The sequence below is a fragment of the Trachurus japonicus genome, chromosome 12, assembly GCF_045865225.1.
Source record: "Trachurus japonicus isolate A0001 chromosome 12, Traja_1.0".
Taxonomy (NCBI): domain Eukaryota; kingdom Metazoa; phylum Chordata; class Actinopteri; order Carangiformes; family Carangidae; genus Trachurus; species Trachurus japonicus.
In genome coordinates this window covers 10,397,182-10,420,241 of record NC_140918.1, presented here as the reverse complement: position 1 = coordinate 10,420,241, position 23,060 = coordinate 10,397,182, and the positions used below count along the sequence as shown (strand labels likewise).

At 40.0% G+C, this 23,060-nt stretch overlaps 3 protein-coding genes across 5 annotated transcripts; all 3 read right to left on the bottom strand.

The window, feature by feature from the left end:
* Positions 1–1,173: 1,173 nt before the first annotated feature.
* spout1 (SPOUT domain containing methyltransferase 1) lies at positions 1,174–8,758 on the bottom strand. The gene is made up of 12 exons (XM_085793102.1): positions 8,655–8,758; positions 8,529–8,568; positions 6,216–6,329; positions 5,330–5,489; positions 5,130–5,219; positions 4,980–5,029; positions 4,225–4,355; positions 3,149–3,221; positions 2,896–2,994; positions 2,690–2,792; positions 1,658–1,805; positions 1,174–1,537 (listed from the first exon to the last, which is right to left on the bottom strand). Exons 1-12 carry the CDS (start codon positions 8,703–8,705, stop codon positions 1,451–1,453), a joined length of 1,146 nt encoding a protein of 381 aa, XP_085649228.1. The 5' UTR covers positions 8,706–8,758; the 3' UTR covers positions 1,174–1,450.
* Positions 8,759–10,658: 1,900 nt separating this feature from the next.
* Positions 10,659–16,601, bottom strand: LOC146977115 (kynurenine--oxoglutarate transaminase 1-like). Of its 2 annotated transcripts, none has more exons than XM_085793100.1 (13): positions 16,327–16,601; positions 16,162–16,220; positions 15,191–15,338; positions 14,915–15,064; positions 14,375–14,461; positions 14,140–14,265; positions 13,898–14,018; positions 13,715–13,791; positions 13,533–13,622; positions 12,334–12,520; positions 12,168–12,244; positions 11,992–12,078; positions 10,659–11,038 (listed from the first exon to the last, which is right to left on the bottom strand). In XM_085793100.1, the coding sequence occupies exons 1-13, from the start codon at positions 16,396–16,398 to the stop codon at positions 10,979–10,981; spliced, it is 1,341 nt and encodes a 446-aa protein (XP_085649226.1). In that variant the 5' UTR covers positions 16,399–16,601; the 3' UTR covers positions 10,659–10,978. The 2 variants fall into 2 exon arrangements, with proteins under 2 accessions (XP_085649226.1, XP_085649227.1); XM_085793101.1 differs by having other exon boundaries at positions 14,140–14,255; positions 14,368–14,461; positions 16,327–16,594.
* A 648-nt stretch (positions 16,602–17,249) lies between these two features.
* LOC146977114 (kynurenine--oxoglutarate transaminase 1-like) lies at positions 17,250–22,995 on the bottom strand. 2 transcript variants are annotated; one of them, XM_085793088.1, is made up of 12 exons: positions 22,912–22,995; positions 22,117–22,264; positions 21,841–21,990; positions 21,526–21,619; positions 21,301–21,416; positions 21,089–21,209; positions 19,412–19,488; positions 18,264–18,353; positions 17,807–17,993; positions 17,641–17,717; positions 17,469–17,555; positions 17,250–17,371 (listed from the first exon to the last, which is right to left on the bottom strand). In XM_085793088.1, the coding sequence occupies exons 1-12, from the start codon at positions 22,962–22,964 to the stop codon at positions 17,312–17,314; spliced, it is 1,260 nt and encodes a 419-aa protein (XP_085649214.1). In that variant the 5' UTR covers positions 22,965–22,995; the 3' UTR covers positions 17,250–17,311. The 2 variants fall into 2 exon arrangements, with proteins under 2 accessions (XP_085649214.1, XP_085649213.1); XM_085793087.1 differs by having other exon boundaries at positions 21,301–21,426; positions 21,533–21,619.
* Between the last annotated feature and the right edge of the window lie 65 nt (positions 22,996–23,060).

Sequence of the window (23,060 nt, the reverse complement as noted above, 5' to 3'; positions counted from 1 at the left end):
TCCTGTTCACTTCCGGTCTATGCCAGTGAAGAAAATTGGACGATGTCAGTGTTTTTTGGAGAAAAAAATGGACAATGTTTTTGTTTTTGTGGAAATCAGATAACGAACATAAAACTGTTGCCTGATGTATGTTTTTACTGGCGGTGTAACGATTCTCCAGATCCACGATTCACTTCACTTCAGACCTCCAATGTTTTTGAATGTGTCTGTGGATATGGGGGGGTCGAGGTCGGGGCCGGGGTCTGGAGTCTCAGAGTTATTATCCACCTTTGGCTAATGGAACTAACCTTTAAACACCTTATAGGTTGGTTTCTCCATCGTGATTGGACCAAAGTAGTCACATGACACGCAGCTTGTGTCAGTTTTAAATAGTATTCAAGTATCGTTACACTCCTACTTGTTTTTTTTTAGCTTTTGTTTTTATCTCAGTGGCATTACAGTGCATGCAGCTTCAGTTCAAATGCATCATGGTCATGTTGTGTGTCTGTTTGTGGCACAACTCAAAGCAACTTCACATAGAAACATGATGCAGAGAAGGTGCAAGTTCTTCAACTTTGTTGCCTTTTACAAGAGGTGAATCTGTCCTCGTACATACATGCAGTACATTATCTTATCACCACCACGCACACAATTTTTTGGATCAAATGCCTTTTTTTGTTTGTTTAGTTTTTGCATCTATCGGTCAGTGATGAGCAAGAAAACAAATACACATGAACTGCATTGACTGCCGTGCTATACTTTATCAGTATTAAATAGCCTGTTAAATTGATCGAGCCCAGAAACTGTATGAAGAAAAAAACAGAGGAGTCCTGCAGATTCCTGGACCAAACCTGGCATCAAAATAAAATAAAAAAATTCATCTGGCTTCCTGAAGTGAAAAATTCAACAAAAGGCGTTGATGCATGCAGCATGCATTGAAACTGTAATGTGATTACATATAGACAAGGACAATCACAGAACTGTAACGTCCTGCAGACCCGTGGAGATGTCGTCCAACTTTCAGATGGGTCACCGTCCCTCCGTTACAAAACAAAACGTGTTCAACCAGAGACTTCAGTGCCATTTGTTTGTCTGAACACAATTTTTTTTTGTTTGTTTTTTTCATTAAATGCTCTTTACTGTTTCAAGATAATTGTATGCTGTGGGAAAAGAAAAAGAAACAATGCAAGTCAGTGCAATCTTGAAGATAGTTTTGTATTTAAATATGTACAATTACAATTTACTGGATCCTTTAGAAGCAAAAATGCTGAACAAAAACTATATGAAGCAAAGAGAAATGTGACAGAGTGTCTGATGTGTGTGTGTGTATGTGTGTGTGTGTGTGTGTGTGTGAGAGAGATTGTGACTATTTTACAGTAGGTGAAACAAACACCTTCACAGTAAAAATACAGTGGCATGATACAAACTCCATCGGCTTTGTGGTTTTGTTTGCTTTCCTCCTCCTCCGCTGCTAATTCTTTAATGAAGAACTGGAAACATCTGAGAAGGCAGCGGTGATCTTCTGTCTCAGTCCTGACATGGTAATTAAGATGGCTTCCTATTGGGAGGGAAACGGTAAATAATTAAGATGAGCATGAAACAGGTTGAAGTCAATGTAGAGCTAAATGCAGGTTAAGAAGAGCAGACATGTGTCCTTCTAACCAACATCTGTCCTCACCTCTGTGCGGATCGTCCTGCTGCCCTGACCGGGACACGTGTTGAGGTAAAGGTCAAATAAAACACTGGGGTCGGTCACTTCCAGGTTCTGGTCGGTGTCCACGCTGGCCTCCAGACCCTGGAGACCTCCGAACACCACAAGAAGATGTCTAAACAGAGGAGACAAGTTAATAAGTTAATAAAGTATATTATGTTATTATAATAATGACATAATAACACTAGGAGGTACAGTGCTGCTGGGAGCTAAATGCCAACACACTCACATTGCATTTATTTGGTCATTCAAAGAGCTGCACAATATGAAAAAAAAACATATTTTGCAATTATATGTGCTGATAAGTGTGAACGCTCATTTTTGCTTTTTCATTTTCAGTTTAGGGCAGGGATGTCAAACTCAATTTAGTTCAGGGGCCACAAACAGCACAATTTAATCTCAAGTGGGCCGGACCAGTAAAATAATAGCATAATAACCTTTAAATATATTTCAAAAATTGAAATTTTCCTCTGTTTTAGTATGTTTACAGTTACGGAACTATCCTTTTACAAAACATATTATGAACCACCTGAAATTTCTTGATAGAAATATGTGCAATTTCAAATTTTCACACTTGACAAATTCATCCTGAGGGCCAGATTGGACCCTCTGCAGGGCCGGTTCTGGCCCACGGGGTGTATGTTTGACACCCTTGGTTTAGAGAATATAAAAACTGATTAAATGTGTGAATTTGTGTTGCATCTTTCACCAACATATCTCTGTAGCAACACAACAATGCACAACAATGTTATGACACATTTTCATCTTTATCAAAACAAAATTCGGATCTTTTGACTTGTGGCCATATTGGGATTTTGGATTAAAATGTGATTAATTGTGCAGCTCTGAGTCATAAAATTGTCCAGTTTTCGATATTTGGTTTAAGTTTAATTCATTTAGTTTGATTTATTTGCACAATAATCTAAACAAGCAAACAAAATAACTAAAATACAGCAAGTAGATTATGCAGGTGCAGGTGAGGCTTATAGAGGAACCTACTTGAACGGGGTCAGTTTGGTTTGGTCCATGCTGTTGCCTCTCTCCGACGTGCCCACAGTCACATCGTATCCTTCTTTATATGGACTTTCTGTGAAAACTGCACCTGCATTAGAACAAACAACAACAAAAAACAATCAAAATCGACCCACAGTGAGTTCAGAGTGAGACTGGAGCTCAGAGAGGAGGAGGAGGAAGAGGAAACGTACTGAGACAGGAGGCCAGGCGGACGCTGTAACCCCAGTAGAAACCTCCTTCAGTCCTGGGCACATGAGGAGCCACCACCCGCCCCTGGAAGATTTTACTCTCTGAGGACGACACACAGACAAGTGGATGAATGAAAGCACACACACACACACACACACACACACACACACACACACACACTCACTCAGCAGGAAGTGAGAACTGACTACAGACAGAAACACCCTGAGCCTGTCACAGTGTGATGGACTCAGTCACCTTGATTCTGCGTCTTGTTGAGCTGAACCGTCACTCGAAGTCCAGACTGAAGCTGTTTATCGATCCGAACGTCCTGTGGGAGCAGTCGATCAGAAAAATAATCAATAGGGGTGTCGTATAGCTCACTGGGTTGAGCAGGCGTCCCCGGTTCAAATCCCCCGGTGGCCCTTCGCTGCATGTCATTCCCCCTCTCTCTGCTTCCCCATTTCCTGTCTCTCTCTCTCTGACTATCCCATCAGTTAAATCACAGTACATTCAATATGTTTGGGTTTTGGTTTGACAAAATAAAACATCTGAGCTAATTATAATGGACTTTTTTTTAACAAATCATTGATCCTTAAAGGGATAGTTCAACATTTTGGCAAATTGGCCCATTGCCATAATCCCTATAGCAGTAGGTTCGTTAACTTTAATTGTCGGTGCAAGCTATTTTTAGAACGGCGGAGCAGAGCCGCGAGCTGCTCAGAGCTACGCTACGGAGGCTAATGGGATTTTTGGTTTCCCTCATCAAACTCGTCAAATACACAACCCAACAACTCCAAAACGCTCTGGTGGACAAGTTGTGACCTGCACATTCACCACGCTATGAGATAATAACAGAACGTTACAAGACAGAGTTGTTTTAGAGGCAAATGCAGAGACTGCTGCTGAAAAACTGCCCCCGACGGGAACGCACATCAGCGGTTTTGTATGAATTTACCTCTAAAACAACTCTGTCTCGTAACGTTCTGTTATTATCTCATAGCGTGGTGAATGTGCAGGTCACAACTTGTCCACGAGAGCGTTTTTGGAGTTGTTGGATTGTGTCTTTGATGAGAGAAACCAAGAAATTCCATTAGCTTCCTGTTATGTCTCTGAGCAGCTTGCGGCTCTGCTCCGCCGTTCTAAAAATAGCTTGCACCAACAATTAAAGGTAACAAACCTACTCCTAAAACTATAGGGATTATGGCAATGGGCCAATTTGCCAAAATGTTGAACTATCCCTATAATTGATCATGTAAAATCATTATCTGCAGCTGTAGCTTCTATATTCACATGTCAACACCACGGTAATCTCTCTGTGAGGACGTGCTCACCTTCCTCATCCCACAGTTGACTAATGAACCTTTTCCCTGTTTGATCGGCCGGTCGAGGACGATTCCCTCCCGATACTCCGACTCCTCGTCTATCCTCATGTGGTGGGGGCTGTCTAGAGGGTTCAACAAACCTGGTGGGGGAGGAAGAGAAGCACCGGTTACTTGTCGGCATTTGTCTCTCTCCAGTTACCTTCATTTATAAACTTGTTGATATCTGATGTTAAAACTTTTACCTAGTTTTAGTCTTCAGATAATCGCACCTTTGTATTTATGTACAGATTGGTTACAGATACAATTATCTTTTAGGATTTTCTCAAGTTGCAAACCTTTGAGCTCCTCTGAGATTATGCAAAGTTTGTGCGGTAAACACAGGCGATGGTGCTTTTTTAATGTACTTGATAAAATGATGCGTTACTACTACTTACATGAGACACAAATTTATACATTCAGTGCAATTTACACTCAATACGTCCAGTGTCCTTTGCAAATATAGAATCAACACATACACTTCACAGGGGAAAAAATGCTTCTTATAACAACAACATCTGCCTGAAATGGTCAATTTTCATGTTTGTATGTTTGTTTTTCTTCAACACAGTAATGATTGACAGTATGTCTGTGGCCACAGCGCAGGAACAGGAACTGCTAACAGCTAATTCACTGTGGTATATTATTTACACCCATGAGGCTCCCACAGTGACCTCTGCTGCCAAGAAATGAAAGTAGAGGGAAGTTTTAAGGTTATTTTAAATTACCTGCGTACTGTAAATCTTGATGTTTTGGGAAAAACCACTTGCGCAGGTACCTGGAGGAAAAGAAAAGATGTATCATATCCACCCTCTGATAATAACACTGGCTGATATTGATGATAGTGATGATGTGATTATAAAAACGCTCCGACTCACTGTGGACATTCAAGATACTGAAGTATTCTGGCGAGCTGGATGCAGGCGTGGCCTTTCTTCCCAACACCTTTAAACTCTCCTTCAACACTCCTGCAGAAGAAAAAAAGAAAGAAAAAGCAGAGAAACTCTTCCATAAAACTTTTCCAACAGTTGTGTTTTTATCAATAAGTTCCTCTTCTGTGTGTTTCATTTAAACTCACTTGACATCTTCCCCTTGTTCGTCAAACACAACGATCTCGTCGACACAGAAGACGACGCAGGCTCGAGCGATCTGTCCGGCCAGGTACGTGCGGAGTTCAGTGGACTGAGCGTTGTCCAGGACCGAACCAGGCAGGGCCACGCTCACCGTGTACCCCCGACCTACACCAAACACACACACACACATATCACACACATCACACCTCCTTATTTAGTCCAGGCAAAATAGCGTTTTACAACAGACTAATTGTAACAGAATGTTTTTCACCATACATAATTTCTATGAGGTGTCCTCTGTTTTTGCTGCTTGTGGCTTTATGGCTTCTTGACCATAAGTCAATTAGTGTTGAGCTCATTTAGGCTACATATTTAAAATTAATTTACCAAGAAACTTGAAATACAGAAATGTTACTTTTCTTGTAGTATACTTTTATTGTGTGAAGTGTGATTGTGGTAGGAATAAAGGAAGAAAATAAGCCTTTTCGGGTGTATTTTGGCCATACAGTATTCCATTAGTGTTTTGCTCATTTGCATATTCAAATTCATTTTCAAAGAAACTTGTAGGCTAATACAAAAAATGTTACATTTCATGGATACTTTCATTGTGTAAGTTTCATTATGATAGGAATAAAGGAAAAAAATAGCCCCATTGGGGTGTATTGTCTGCACCATAGATTTTACAGTAAATAATGATGCGAATTAAACATATTTCCCCAACTAGGATTTCTTAGGACTTTTAGTATGTTGTTCTGGACACCTCATAGAAATGATGTATGGTGAAAAACATTCTATTTTTGGGTCCAAAATGAGCTAGATTGCCTGGACTAACTCTGTTACACACACACACACATTCAGAACAAACAATGAGACAATGATTGTGTTTGTTACCTGTTTTACTCTGAGTTTCCTGGTGCTTGGCTCCCTCTGCAGCCTCCTGCTCTCTCTGCTTGTCCAGCTCTTTAATCAGCTTCGACTCTTTCCTCTGCTTCTTGTTTTCTTTTACTGTTGTGGAAGAAGAATCAGAGAAACTAATTAATCTTAATCAAACATCTCTATAAACACTGATGACATCCACACTGATGGGTTAAGACAGTGGTTCACGAGCCTTTAAAATAGCAGCAGATCTACTTATGAACTTGTGTGTGTTTGGGATTCAGAGCTGAAACAAATAGTCAAATAGCTGATGACAATTAAAAAAAAACAACTGGTAATTAGTTTGATAATTAATTAATAATTTGCTATTTTTCAAGAAAAGCACCACAGGTGGTTGTGTGTTGTGATAGTAACTTGAATAGGCTAGGTATATGGTTTTAGACTCTTAAGACAAGAGAAGCAAAAGGAAACCATGACTTTGTTTTAACATTATTACTCTTCATCATGTCTTTACATTTCAAACACTGATTGATTAATTTTGAAGACATGATTTGCAGATCAATACAGGAAATTCAACTTACATAAAAGTCTTAAGCTTAATATGAAATGTTAAGATGTTACTGTTCATCTAAAATAAACAAAACCCACATATTCTCCAAAGACACTTTAAATACGTGTTCAAATAATAAAAGCTCGTACTCTAATTGATCTATTGATCTACTTCAGCTGACAGGTAACAGAGCTGCAGGAGAGCAGCGGGGTCCGCCCGCTATTCAGACATCCCGCTATTCCGACATGTCACTATTTAGACATCCCGCTATTACGACATCCCTCTATCTAGACATGCCGGTAGTCCGACACTTTTTGATACCGCTATTCCGACACGTCTTTTTTATTTTTATTTTTATTTTATTTTTTTACAGCTGCGATACCCAGGCGCGTCTCTCTCTCTTTTCTTTTCAGCATGCCTATCACCTGGGCCGTAAAGTATACCCCCGCAGCCCCCGCAAGGCGGGGGGGCCCCGCATGCCGTGGGGGCCCCGCCCCCGCCCGTTAAGCCGAGTTTCCACCGAATCAACGGTCCTTTTTTTTTTTTTTTTTTTTTTACACTGCAACATATGTTTCACGTCATGATAACTTCTGTATTTTGGCCATTCAAGCTTCCACAGTCCATAGTTCTCCTCTTTGTTTGATATTTCAAGAGACTTTTGGTTAACTAACCATGGATAGCTCCTAGCCCCCCCGTCATCGCGGCCATCGCCTCGCCCCCCCCGCCCGCCCGCCCGCCGTCATCCGCGGTGAACGGCCGCGGGGGGGCCCCGCACGGTTACGTTACGGCGCTGCCTATCACTGGTTTGATGAGGGAGTGATGTTCTTAATCTCAACAACTCAACTATCAAGTCACAAACAAAACTGACACATATGATAAACAAACAGAACTATGCTGCAGTTTGTTTGTCAAGTTAACCTGTCACCTTCAGCACCACGGACAGCGCCGCGGATGAACCGCGGAGCTGCAGCTGTAGTGTCTGGGCTCTGGGCTCAGGGCCTGGGGCCTTATTTATCAAAACTGTAAGTAAGCAGTGTAAAACTGCTGCTACTAAATGTTTTGCTTAGGCCTACGGTGAAAAGACACCCAAAATATTTACACCTTTTTCAGATCTATCAAACTGTGCGTGCACAACTCTGCACCTCAACTTTGATAAGCTCTGTGGAGCGACAACAAAGTGACAACTAAGACAACGGGCGGAGGGAGGGGAGAGAAAGCTAGATACATGGCATCGGGCAATAAATCAGGCAAAAACCTCCCAAATCTCAACAAAAGGGAGCAGAAAAAAGAATAATCTTATGTAATCTGCCCCTTTATTCCAGACAATCTTTTTTTCTTCTTTTACCTATGTTAAAACGATGTAAAGCAGCAGGATAAACTCAGGTGACAGAATAATAACAGTCTCAGCTCTGCAGATCAGTGTGCGCTGTTGCCGGTGTGTTTTTAAACTTGGAGGGTTTGTTTTTTCTTCTCTAATAGGCCTATGTATGTATTTGTGTATGAGAAACAGTGTCTCAGATGAAAAAATAAAAATAAATCAGAAGGACACGTCTGACTATAACGTAATCAATCAATGTCGGAAAAGCGGAATGTTTGAAAAATAGTAAAGTGCCGCTACTCCGACAATGAAAAAAAAAAATGTCGGAATAGTGGGATGCTTAAAAAATAATGTTAATGCCGCTATTCCGACAATTAGAAGTCAATGTCGAAATAGCGGCATGTCTGAATAGCAGCATGTAACCGAGAGCAGCGACACATGCAGCTTTGTGTTTACTCACTCTCTGCTTTCCTCTTCTTCCAGTCCGTCTTCTCCTCCGCCTGCAGACAAACCGGAAACATGATTTAGGACACGTACAAACAACGACAACGTTATATTTTATTAATAAACACATGTGAAATGTTACCTGAGGGGAAACAACGTTAGGTCGCTTTGCTGCTGCTACTCCGGTAGACATTTTTACACACACTCACCAACACAACACGTGAAGTCTATTTACTTCCGGGTCGCTGTCCGGTTTTCAAAATAAAAGTCTTCCAGTGTCGCATAATATTAACCCTTTGATGCACAACATGGGTCTAAATAGACCCGAGTGAGTTTTTTTGTGCTATATCTTTGCGAAAAATTTATTTCATCGTATAGAATTCTAGGTATTCCTCAATTAACTTGTCTTTGATCATAATACATCCTTATTTTATTTTTTACTTTTTCACTTTTTTAATAAAAACACATTTTGTATCACTACCCCTCTAATGCGCAACATGGGTCTAAAATGACCCACATTCATTTCCAATGTGATTTCATGCTGAGTGATAGTTTCTTTGCTGTAACTTTTGAAATCTATCTATTTTATGATTGAATGTTCCAAGTATTATTTAATATCTTGTTTTTTATTAGTGGGGTCATTATTTCCATTTTTCATTTCTTACTTGTGAACAAAAATGAACAAAAATGTCTCAGTGAGTGGACCAGTTGAAAAAACAAGTATAGCAAGAATACTTTAATTTTAGCATTCCCTCACTATCTATACCAACAACAGACCATTGTTTCCTTGATTACAATAATGACTAGTCATTACTTGTCCTTTTTCCCCATTAATAGCTCTGTTGACATATTCTACTGTGGTCAACAGCTAGCCATAGTTTATTCTATCTGAGTAGGCTATTTCAATGTTATATCTTTGAAATCACTGCACAGTATTTATCATTTTCTAAAGTAAATATTCTTTTTTAAGCACATATAATCATATTTACTTGTTTTACAATTATTCCAATTTACCTAAAGAAACATTTGATGACTCATTAAAGATAACTGTGCATAATTGATAAGGTTTTAGTTACCTTGAATAAGTAGCTACATTACTTGTCATAAAGGGAAATACCTTAATATTAGCAAGTAAGCTAACTGTTAACATGATGACATGTTCTAGCTGGTGACAACAATAGAATAATATTCTATTGTTGTCACCAGCTAGAACATGTCAACAGCTACCTACCTAGCTAGCTGTTGACATGTTCTACTGTAGTTAACTAATACAGTAGAATGTAGAAATGTCAACTGCTAGCTAGCTAACTGGTCCACTCTCTGAGACTTTTTGTCTATTTGTTCATAAAATAAGAAAGTAAAAATGGAAATAACACCCTGTACTAATTAAAAACAAGATATTCAAATGATACTTGGAGGATTCAATCATAAAATATATTGATTTTAAAAGATACCACAAAGAAACACTCACCCAGCATGAATTCACATGGAAAATGAATGCGGGTCATTTTAGACCCATGTTGCGCATTAGAGGGGGTGTGCATATGTTGTGCATCAAAGGGTTAAAACAGTTCAGTTTCATCAGGTTGAGCAGCTTCAACACAAGTCTTAACACAATTAATACTTATAGATAGATATCTGACCATAAATGATATTACTCTTTACCCAAATCAAAGTCTGAAAATGATCAAGGGTCAAATATGAGCCCCCCCCCTGAATTCATATTTAAATAGAGTTGAGCTGCTAAGTAAAATGTTATTTTTCTTTCACATTTGAACCAGTCCACCACTTTACAAGATGACCATTGGTTTATGATAAACTTAATTGGTTTCTTAAAACTTTATTGATCATTTACCAACTCAAAAGATAAACAGTGACCAGTTGCTTGACAAAATGAGCTTAAATTTCTCTTAGTTTGTGCCAGCTTCTTTAAAGAAGTTTGTTGAGTCACTCACAGTTAATGGTTAAAGAGTGACCTGCAATGTGTGAGAACTGTGTTATAAATTGTTTATTATTGGTTAATTATGGTTTGCCAAGTGTTAACAACTGGATGAATAGCTTTATTATAAACTCTTTATAGAGAATATATTATATCCTCTATAAAAGGATTTATACCAACATTTACTTTACAAGAAAAGAACGTGTGTATTCATTAAAAGCTTTATTACATTTTTTTTTTTCAGTTTGATTCAAGACAAAGACCTCTGAAGGTGAAATGTGACTGAAAGTGAAAGGACATATTAATTTAATTTAAAAATAAATCACCTGACTTTGTCCTCTAAAAAATAACAACAACAACAACAACAAAAATAGAGTTATTATGTTGGGAAAAATACTACATACAATCATTGCACAGGATCATTCACATTGATTCACATTGGCTCATTCTAACTGAGGCAGATCAGGCCGGTTCGGTTAAATCTGGATGGACGGTAACGCTTCACATCGGCAAGGGACGAGTCGACTTCACTGCTCCTCACTCCACTTCCTTATGATGTCCTCTGCTGCGTCCAGGGTGGAGTCCTCCTGTTGAAACAGAGACAGAGAGAGTGTAAGTGAGACAGGAGAAGGCTTTAATCAATTACTTTAAAGGGATAGTTCACCCAAAATTCAAATTTCACTCATTTTCTACTCACCCTCATATCGACTAAAGGCTGGGAGAAGTTTCAGAGTCCTCCGTGCACTGTAGCGAACGGAGCTCACTTTTCTTCGTCCAAAAAGACACACCAAAAAACATCCAAATACCTCCATAGTGCTCGTTTGTAATGTCCCTCTTGTAAAATTAAGTAAGTCTATATTTTAAGCTTGTGTGTAGCGAGATTTGGACGGACCAGGAAGAGCAACACTGGGAGCTTCCGTTACAAACAAGCTTAAAATATAGACTTATTTAATTTTTTTCGGAACAATTTCTCATGTTGGGGCTTCAATACAAGAGGGACATTACAGACGAGCACTATGTTAATTAACCTGATGATTTATAATGTTTGAAATGTTCTCTATTGTTGATTGCTTGTATATTTTGTGTTGTTCTCCTTTCATGTCTGTTTAGATGTGGATGTATATTGTATTCTGCTGATTGGCATCACATGTGCTTCTACCATGGGGCCCACTCAGTCATGTGACCTCTCTCTATATATACAGGTTACATATGGGCGGCCATTTTATACCAGCCCTGATGAAGGCCTGTGGCCGCAACACATTGGCTTGGTTTTAACTTGTTTGGCCATGCTGCAATAAAGGCTTTTTAAAATCACCTTCCTACTCTGAGTGCCTCAGTTCCCGCTACCACCGAGCACTATGGAGGTATTTGGATGTTTTTTGGTGTGTCTTTTTGGACAAAGAAAAGTGAGCTCCGTTCGCTACCGTCATATGGCAGTGCAGTGCTGCGCCGAGTCGACATGAGGGTGAGTAGATAATGAGTGAAATTTGAATTTTGGGTGAACTATCCCTTTAATTATAGATAATTAGGCTGAATTTACCTTGACGAAACAGAATCTGATGTACTTATCAAACTCCTTGCTGTGCTCTGGACTGTAGAAGGCAGAGACGGGGATTGTTGCTAAACCCTGCACAGGAAAAAGATATTAGAAATTATATAATAAAGAATACAACAAGATATTCTCTATTAAATGTTGCACAAATCTCATATCTTTACCTTCTCTTTAATAAGCCATTTAACAAATCTAAAATCATAGGGTTCATCCTTAGTGCTCGGGTCATTTAGATCCACCTCTGTTAGAAAAACAAAAAGCTTAAGTGAATTTTAATCGCAGCGCTGGATGGGATGCAGCCGGGTCAGTTTAGTTTGTTTGGTGACTCACTGATGGAGGAAATGTCTGCGACCATGAAGTAGCCTCCCTCTGGCATGATGGGCTGCAAACCCACACTCTGCAGACACGAGGCCAGCTTCTTCCTCTTGTGGTGCAGCAGGGCGGGCAGCTGCTGGAAGTAGCTCTCTGGACTCCCAAACATCTGGTACTCTCTCTCAAAGCCCTGAGCCACTGCCTCCTGTTAAACACACAGGACAGGGGGATGGAGGGTGGGTGGGTGGGGGGTGTATACAGCTTTAAACACACAACACAACACCATCTCAATACCTTATACAAGTTCTGTATTATTATTAGTTAGCAGCAGGTTAGAGGTCATGTGACGCAGCCACACTTCTTCTTCCTCTTTCCTCATTCACACAGACTGAAACAAAGTGCAGATTCATTTTTTATTAAGGAAGTTTATGTCAGGGAAAAGATTAATATCTCACTAGGACAGGACGTGGACGTGGACAGAATATTATTATTCGCATTTAAATCCCATATTCAATTGAAAATAGCACAAAGACAAATAAACTGTTCAAAAAGGTAGATTGCCTTGCACAGCTTAGAACTTCACATTAGTGCCGTTGGTGTCAGGAAAGCAGACCATAGTAGAAAAAAGAGGTTCCACCACACATATTGTAGTAACTTAATGTAATTTATTGGTTAAAATAGGCTTCATCAGGCTTATTATATGAAGCGTGTGTTGCGAAACGCGTTGCCAAGCTTTTAACCAATAAATTACATTAAAGTTACTACATTATGTGCAGTGGAACCTCTTTTTTCTACAAATAAACTGTTGTTTTATATGCCAGCACACACATGTAGATCTGTAGCCTACAGTATATTGTCCTAGAGGTACAGATATTGTTTATATGGCCTAGGCAAGAAAGACAGTTATATACACACACAAGTTTTCCTCATGACTATTATTTTTAATGATTTCACAGAACCCAGATGATGAAACTGTAGATGTGTGACACTACAGGTTTGTATTCACAGTATTATGAATGAATTGTGGTTTATCTGGCAGCTTCTCCTGTTAAGTGCTCCAGTTTATATTTAACTAACTCTCACCACCTCTGAGATTATGTAAGTGCCTTTTAGTGTCAATGTCTTCTGCATATAAACCCACCTCTCATCTCAGATTAAAGCCATTTGCAGGTTTTTAGTGCAACAGCAGTGTCAGACATGTGCAGATGTTACAATACCTGAGCAGCTGTTGCACAGTGGTAAACACTGTTCTGATGGATGGTTTTCATGTGTTTGATGAGGTTTCCAGCGCTCATGGCCCAGCCAACCTGAGGACGATGACACAGCCCATCAAACCAGATGTGAAGTACAGTAGATAACACACTCAGAACAGCTGTGTGTGTGTACATGTGTGTGTTACCTTCCAGCCTGTGGCGCTGAAGGTCTTTCCAGCGCTGCCGACAGTGATGGTTCGCTCCCACATGCCGGGAAGACTGGCTGTCGACGACAAAACACAACAGATTTTATTATAGGAATAACATTTTAATAACTTTGCTCTGAGACTTTGAGTGTTTTTCTGAACAGCAGCTTTTCATCATCTCACCTATCTTCACATGCTTTGTTCCGTCGTATGTCAGCCACTCGTACACCTCGTCACTGATGCACAGCATGTTGTGTTTGATGCACAGGTCAGCGATCATCTGGAGCTCCTCTGTTTTGTAAACCTGTCACATAGATACTGCATATTATGTATGTGCGTGTCTACTGTGTGTACACACAATTGATCCACTGTTGTGCAAAATAAGACTCTTCATTGCGTTTCCCAACTGGTTGTCATCATCTCACCTTGCCCAGTGGGTTGTTGGGAGTGTTGATAACAATGGCTTTTGTGCGTGGAGTGATTTTACTGGACAGCTCGTCGGCAGAGAGAACCCAGTCTCCACTCGACAGGACGGCACCAGCTCCAGATTTCTGTTATTAACAAAAGAAAAGAGAAAAATGTGTTTAAATGTATGAATTTTATTCTAATACAAATACACAGCTCTTTTATATTTCTTATATTATTGTGTAAACCTCTCACCGGCCTCAGAGGCACATACACCGCCTTTCCTCCAGCCATCACCACCATCGGCTGGTAACAGTCGAAGAACGGCTCCACGATTATGACCTGAAAGACGAATATGTTGTTGGTTTTTCATTTTTTCAATAAATGAATCTCAGGTGACGAGAGTTAACCACACAAATACACTTAACTCAAACGTACATGCAAATACCCTCTGTGTTTTTGATATTTAGCCCCCACATAACATCTAATAGGTACAGTTATGTTCATAATCTAACTAAAAAAGCAGTTGAATAAATGACTGAATGAATTTTTTACTTTTCCAATAAATGAACCTCAGGTGAAGCGACTGTGTGCAAAACATTTCTATATAACATAACTTAAACCACACAAACACAATTTACTCAAACCTATGCAAATTTCCTCTGTGTTTTTGATATTTACCTTCCATATGACATTGGAATATCTTAATTTCATTATTTATACACTCAATTATTTTCATAAACTAACTAAAAAAGCAGTTGAATAAGTGATTGTGACTTGTATAAATGCTCGTACCTCATCCCCTTCATCAATCAGAGCCTGGAAAGTGCAGAAAAGTGCCTGATAAGCTCCAACTGTGACCAGGATGTCTTCAAAAGGATCAATCTCATGTCCCACAATCCTGCTGAAGAATTTAGCCAGGTTTTTAACGAGAAGTGGGTGGCCCTGAGGGAATAACACCAAACAACAACAACATGAAAACATGTTTATCCTCCAGCCATTTGATAGAAATCTACACAAACTCAAGCTACTGATGTTCACAGAGAGATAAACAAAGTCTCCAATACTTACAAAAGCTCGGGTGTACTGGTGCATTGTGGGTCCTCCACTCACGGCTTTACAAAACGCCTCCTGGATGAACGGAGGAGGGGAGAAGTCGGGAAATCCCTGTCCGAGGTTCACTGGTTTGTAGTCTGCAGCCATCTGAGTGAATTCAACCCTGTTGGTGCAAAACAGGTTATGAGACACTGCAGCAGCATCATTATCAGAGTCATCAGTAAGAAATAAACAATACAAAGCCATCTATCAACTCTGTTTGATCAATAATAAACAACTCTTATGCATTACCTCTATGGGAAACATTGTGTAAGTTTAACTGGACTGCAAAATCTTTTCAATTTAAAGTATCAGTTCATACAAATGATAAAAAATGAAATACTGTAGATTTTATTGGCTCAGTTCAAACTCTTATCAGTCCCAATGAGTTACTATGATCATTATGTTTCTTTTTTTATGCATGCATTTGTTTGGTAATCTCATTTGCATATTATCACTTTTTCAGATTCAATTGAAAGTGATGGGCTACGAGGGTTTGCAGCATAATGAAAACATTTTTATTCTTGTACAGGTGCAATCTTAAAACTACCATATAGCCTATTTGATATTTTAGAAATTAATGGAGGAAGCAAAACATATTCTGACTATTTTGATGGCCTTTTATATGTTGTCTCCTGTTACATTACCAGAGATATGGTAATGTGAAGAGTGTATTAACCTGAGCTGTGCAGCTACCACCCCCTGACCTCCACCAATCAAATGGTTATTTTAAGGATATAAAACGGTCAGGCCCTTGAATGCAACACTATCACTACCCCTGCTGACCAGCGGCAGCCCACACTCTACTAAACAACAAGCAAGTGTTACTAAATGACAACAAACACAATGAACTGTTTATCTTCTGCCAGGAAACGATTTATTCCCACGCTCATTCAATGCCACATCAGATAAAATACACTTATGCGTAACTTTGTATTATCACTTACCAAACGTTTTTATCGACACCCTCTGTCCTGCGCGCATGCAATCGTCTTGCCATGATTATCTGTGATTAAATAAAGAGGTTGTTAAATTCGCTGCATGGTTTATGTTATTAGGCCTATTTATTATTTACATTATATATATACAGTCCTATAAAAAGCTGCACTTACCTGATTGTGGTTTCTGATTGAACTCTGACGAATTAGAGTCAAACTGGCGGACAGATTCCTGATTATTCCCATCAATGGAGGATCATCGCCTCCGACAGGACAATGCACGTTTAAAATAAATGGATCAAATCTCTTGCACGGTTCACAGGAGTTAAGTTAAGTCGTCCACACCAACACTCCCGAGGCCATCAGCTGCGAACTACGGAGGAGGGACAGTGAAGTCTCGTACTTCCCCTCCGACCTCCTTGTGTTTTCATTTCCACTTCCTGGTGGGCGGGGCGAGATATGCAAATGAGACGCAGCGACAGGAGAACACGGACCACACGGACACACACAATTTCATTTTAATGTTTTTATTTAGCCTAAGTCTTTCTCTCTGTATTAATCTTTATTTCTGGCATATTTTAATAATTTATTTGTTGATTAATTTTGTCTTTGTTTGATAATTACAGAAGAGTCTTAGCTTTTCTGTTTTCATTAGTGTTTGTGCTAGCTGCTTCAGCATGCTCGTTGAGTTAGCCTACTAGTAGGAAAAAATGCAGTATGAAAACTGTATTATAACTTGTTTATGTTTATTTGTGGCTTTTAAACAGAATTAATAACCTAATTAGGAAACATTTATAAATCCTTTATAGATCAGTCTTATTGTGAGGTGCCTATTCACATTTCCTTTGCAAGGGAAACCAATAAATACATAAGTGCAACACTGAATAACAGAACATGTGGGTGAATTAAAACTTTTATTACAATTTCTCTTTCATTTTGATTCAGGACAAAGATCTGAAGGTGAAATGTGACTGAAAGTGAAAGGACATAGTTCACCTGACTTTTACCCTCTAGAAATAACAACAACAACAACAACAAAATAGAGTTATTATGTGGGGAAAATTGTACTGTGTGTTTTCTGACTGTGGCTCAGTCTAATCAGTCCGGTTTGGTGAAATCTGAATGGACGTTAACGCTTCACATCGGGGACGAGTCGACTTCACTGCTCCTCACTCCACTTCCTTATGATGTCCTCTGCTGCGTCCAGGGTGGAGTCCTCCTGTCCAAACAGAAACAGAGACAGAGACAGAGAGAGTCTAAGTGAGACAGGAGAAGGATTTGATCACTTTCATTTTAGATAATTAAGTTGAATTTACCTTGACGAAACAGAATCTGATGTACTTATCAAACTCCTTGCTGTGCTCTGGACTGTAGAAGGCGGAGACGGGCATTGTTGCTAAACCCTGCACAGGAAAAAGATAAATCATATAATAAAGAATACAAAATATTCTACATTAATTAAATGTTTCATAGATCTCATATCTTTACCTTCTCTTTAATAAGCCATTTAGCAAATCTAAAATCGTAGGGTTCATCCTTAGTGCTCGGGTCATTTAGATCCACCTCTGTTAGAAAAACAAAAAGCTTAAGTGAATTTTAATCGCAGCGCTGGATGGGATGCAGCCGGGTCAGTTTAGTTTGTTTGGTGACTCACTGATGGAGGAAATGTCTGCGACCATGAAGTAGCCTCCCTCTGGCATGATGGGCTGCAAACCCACACTCTGCAGACACGAGGCCAGCTTCTTCCTCTTGTGGTGCAGCAGGGCGGGCAGCTGCTGGAAGTAGCTCTCTGGACTCCCAAACATCTGGTACTCTCTCTCAAAGCCCTGAGCCACTGCCTCCTGTTAAACACACATAACAGGGGGATGGAGGGAGGGTGGGGGGTGTAGGCTATACAGCTTTACACAATACCTTAAACAAGTTCTGTATTGTCCCTGGGGGGTTACAGGGAGTGGGTTTTATGAGTTTTTACGAGTTAGCAACAGGTTACGGCCTGAAGAGGTCATGTGATGCAGCCACATTTCCTCTTCTATTTCATCAGACAGACATTCACCCGTGCCTTTCTGTCAATGTCAACAACAATGTTACTGTAAAAAATGTGCAGATGTTACCTGAGCAGCTGTTGCACAGTCGAAAACATTGTTCTGATGGATTATCTTCATGGGTTTAATGAGATTTCCAGAGCTGATGGCCCAGCCAACCTGAGGAAGAGAACGCAGCCCATCAGACCAGATGTGTAGGCTAGTACAACTTTTTGATCCTCACAACACACAGTGACTTTCAGAACAGCAGTAGGGAAAAGCACCTTTGCCTATAGTGGGGCTTTAGCGTGGAACAGTCTCCCTGCTTCAATTAAATTAATCAGCTCGAAACACAGGTTTAAAGTAGCAGTGAAGAGGTGGTGGATGGACTGCTTAAAGCAGTAGAGTATTTCCTCCATCATCCTGCAACGTGCTTCCGAGTAACTTAGGTGTGCACTTTTTCCTTAAGGTGTATTGCAAATGCACATAATCCTCGTTTTGTGTATTGTGTATTGCAAAGCTGTATTTAAAGCAGTAAAGTAAGTGGTCCGGTCGTTTTCGCTAATGCTGCGTTCCAGGCAGGCTTTTGAAATCGTAAATTACAGCTTCAAGTCACAACTTACGACTTTGTAGCGTTCAGGCAACCCACTCGTGTTTTTCCGACCTGTTTTACCTGTGAAAGTCACTATAACGGCCACTCGTAACTTCCGACCGGTGAACTCGTACCAGATCGAACTGGTACCACTTCACGGTCGGAAAAATACGAGTTTCCTTGAACACACCATAACAGTCCTCGTCCCTACGTCGCCACATTCACGGCGTTCCTTGGCTGCACACACAGCCCTGCATGCCGTTCTCTCTCCTCATTGGATAAAACTTGTAGGATACGAGAAAAGTTTTCTCCTCGGCTCAGAGCAGAGCAGAGGGACTGAGAGACCCGTGTTTCAGACCAAACACTCTATGTAAGTGATTGCTGTCGGAAGATATAACTATTTAAGACTTATATTAACACAAATATATCACTTACTTCTGCTTTAACTGTATTGCAAATGACTGTTTAGTAGTAATTATTCCAATGTTAATGTTTTATCACCTAGTTCGGATTGTCTCAGAGGACCACAGTGGAAATAAGTCCTGGACTTTTCTGTGTTATCCTCGTCAGTTTTTTTTTTGTATTTCTTTTCTACTGACAAATAAATCAAATCAAATCAAATCAAACATCTGTGTGTGTGTGTTACCTTCCAGCCTGTGGCGCTGAAGGTCTTTCCAGCGCTGCCGACAGTGATGGTTCGCTCCCACATGCCGGGAAGACTGGCTGTCGACGACACAGCAGAAAACACAACAGATTTTATTATAGTATAGCACAGGTAGGTGGAGTTAATCTCTGCCCCGTGCAACTCGAACGTTGCCCTGCAGGGTCTTCAGCCCTTCACAGATGTTTCGCTCCTTCAACCCCAGAACATCTCAGTGTGGTGGAGCAGTGATAGGGTCGGGACATCTCCCTACCACTCCCTGCAGCCGGCCTTCTCTAGGCAGTCGCTGGAGAAGAAATTCACTAGAAATTCACTAGTTTGTGTGGTTAAAGGTCAATCCCTCTGTGTTTATAGCTGAAAGCTAAGAATTAGATGCCCCTTTTGTTAGATACACTGCGAGAAATCTGCCCTGCACTCTTGCCCAGGAACATGCGTAGGCCATGTTCCCTCCTTTTGTGTCTGAAAACTCACTCTCTGTCGGTTTCCAGACACAACTGTAGAGTTAGATGATAATGGTCACCATCACTGGGTAACACTTTGTGTGAGGATAGAGAAATAAACCATTGTTTCTCTCCCATTATTGATTGATTGATTGATTGATTGATTGATTGATTGTATTTATTTCAAACCAAACAAAAATCATATCTCACATACAACACAAAAACATCCACGGCCACGGGACACCATATAACCAAATATCGAACAGGACAAACAACAACAACAACAACAGACACTAACAACAACTAACACTGTTTGAAAAGGGGATGGAAGAAGCAGAGCTTATCAGTTTCCAACCCCAGACAACACACATACAACACAACCAAAACACAAAGTCACTCTCCAAAGTCCCTCCCCCCCACAGTCATCACATTAGTTTACATCATTTATCTCTCCTCCTCTCTGCTATACATTTCAAACACTCCTTTTCTAAACTTACTTTTAAATTGATTAACACTTTTGCTGAGTTTAATCTCTACATCCAAGCTATTCCATAGAATAACTCCTCCGACAGAAATACACATACTTTTAAGAGTCGATCTTACACTTTGCTGTTGCAGTTTGAGTTCCCCTCTTAAGTCATATCTTTTACAACCTTCCCTCTCATGAAATAATTTTTGGATTATACAAGGAAGAAGATTATTTTTTGCTTTATACATAATTAATGCAGTTTTAAATTTTACCAAGTTAAAAATATGTTAATGCAGATGCCTTCAAAAAAAGTGGCTTAGTGTGATCATTGAACCTAACATTAAAAACTGTTCTTATGGCTCGTTTTTGTAAAATGTACAGAGGCAACAGGTAGGCAGTGTGAATCTTTATCTTAATGTTTATGCACAATAGCCAATAGGATGTTAACACATCTCCCCTTGCAGGCTCAGTGTACCTTTCTAGTATAAGAATCTGGACTTTGCTGTTTGGCCCTCAGAACTGAGTTGGCATCACATACACATGTTGTGTTGATGACTCTTCTGTTTTCCTTGATCGAGCTTCTTCAGTATAAGACATCCAGGACTCTGGTGCTTCTTCTTCCTTAATCACCTTAGAATTTCTCCCTAACAGTGTTGGTCATTACCATAAGGTCCGTTCTCATTATATTTGTTTTAATAACTTTGCTCTGAGACTTTGAGTGTTTCTGTGAACAGCAGCTTTTCATCATCTCACCTATCTTCACATGCTTGGTTCCGTCGTACGTCAGCCACTCGTACACCTCGTCACTGATGCACAGCATGTTGTGTTTGATGCACAGGTCAGCGATCATCTGGAGCTCCTCTGTTTTGTAAACCTGTCACATACAGTAGATACTGCTTATTGATCCACTGTTGTGCAAAATAAGACCCTTGATTGCGTTACCCAACTGGTTGTTATTATCTCACCTTGCCCAGTGGGTTGTTGGGAGTGTTGATAACAATGGCTTTTGTGCGTGGAGTGATTTTACTGGACAGCTCGTCGGCAGAGAGAACCCAGTCTCCACTCGACAGGACGGCACCAGCTCCAGATTTCTGTTATTAACAAAAGAAAAGAGAAAAATACATTCATACGTATGAATTTAAGTCGTCAAATACACAGATCTTTTATATTTCTTATAGTGTTGTGTAAACCTCTCACCGGCCTCAGAGGCACGTACACCGCCTTTCCTCCAGCCATCACCACCATCGGCTGGTAACAGTCGAAGAACGGCTCCACGATTATGACCTGAAAGACAAAAATATGTTGTTGGTTTTTCACTTTTTCAATAAATGAACCTCAGGTGAAGAGAGTTAACCACACAAATACACTTAACTCAAACTTATGCAAATACCCTTGATATTTAGCCTTTGTATCACATTATAATATGTACATTTCACATGTTATTTTCATAATCTAACTAAAAAAGCAGTTAAATAAATGATTGTGACTTGTATAAATGCTCGTACCTCATCCCCTTCATCAATCAAAGCCTGGAAAGTGCAGAAAAGTGCCTGATAAGCTCCAACTGTGACCAGGATGTCTTCAAAAGGATCAATCTCATGTCCCACAATCCTGCTGAAGAATTTAGCCAGATTTTTTACGAGAAGTGGGTGGCCCTGAGGGAATAACACCAAACAACAACAACATGAAAACATGTTTATCCTGCAGCCATTTGATAGAAATCTACACAAACTCAAGCTACTGATGTTCACAGAGAGATAAACAAAGTCTCCAATACTTACAAAAGGTCGGGTGTACTGGTGCATTGTGGGTCCTCCACTCACGGCTTTACAAAAAGCCTCCTGGATGAACGGAGGAGGGGAGAAGTCGGGAAATCCCTGTCCGAGGTTCACTGGTTTGTAGTCTGCAGCCAACTGACTGAATTCAACCCTGTTGGTGCCAAACAGCTCATGCAGCACTGTTATCAGAGTCATCACTAAGAAATAAACTATACAAAGCCGTCTATCAATTATGTTGTGTCAATAATAGACGACTCTAATGTTTTACCTCTATGGGGAATGTTTAGTGTAAGTTTAATTTGATGGCACAGTTTTTAAGATCAAATATGTTGGTTCACACACATTTTTATTCTTGTACAGATGCAATATTAAAACTACCCTATGTTTAATATTTTTGAGATTAATGGAAAATAACAGGAGCATAAAAATATCACTGGCAAACAAGCAAAACAGAGAGAATAATACATCACCTGATTACTTTGTATTATAAAGACCTTTGTCCCCTTTTATTATTTATCATTACCAGAGCTATGAATGTATTAACCCAGCTACCACCCCATATAAGAACCACCAATCAGATGGTTATTTTACGGATATAAAATGGTCGGGCACTTGAATGCAACACTACCACCACTGCTGACAAGGTGCAGTCTGAGGGTAATAAACTACTAGAGAACAAGCACCAAGTGTTACTAAATGTTAACAAACACAATTAACTGTTTATTCCCACACTCATTCAATGCATCATCAATAAAAAAAAACACTCTTGGATAACTTTGATCCAGTATTATCACTTACCAAACGTTTTTATTGACACCCTCTGTCCTGCGCGCGTGCAGTTGTCCTGCCATGGTTACCTGTGAGTCTCTGCAGGACAGGTGACAGTTCGCTAGAGGCGTTTACGGACCTCGAGTCGTCCACACCAACACTCCCGAGGCCATCAGCTG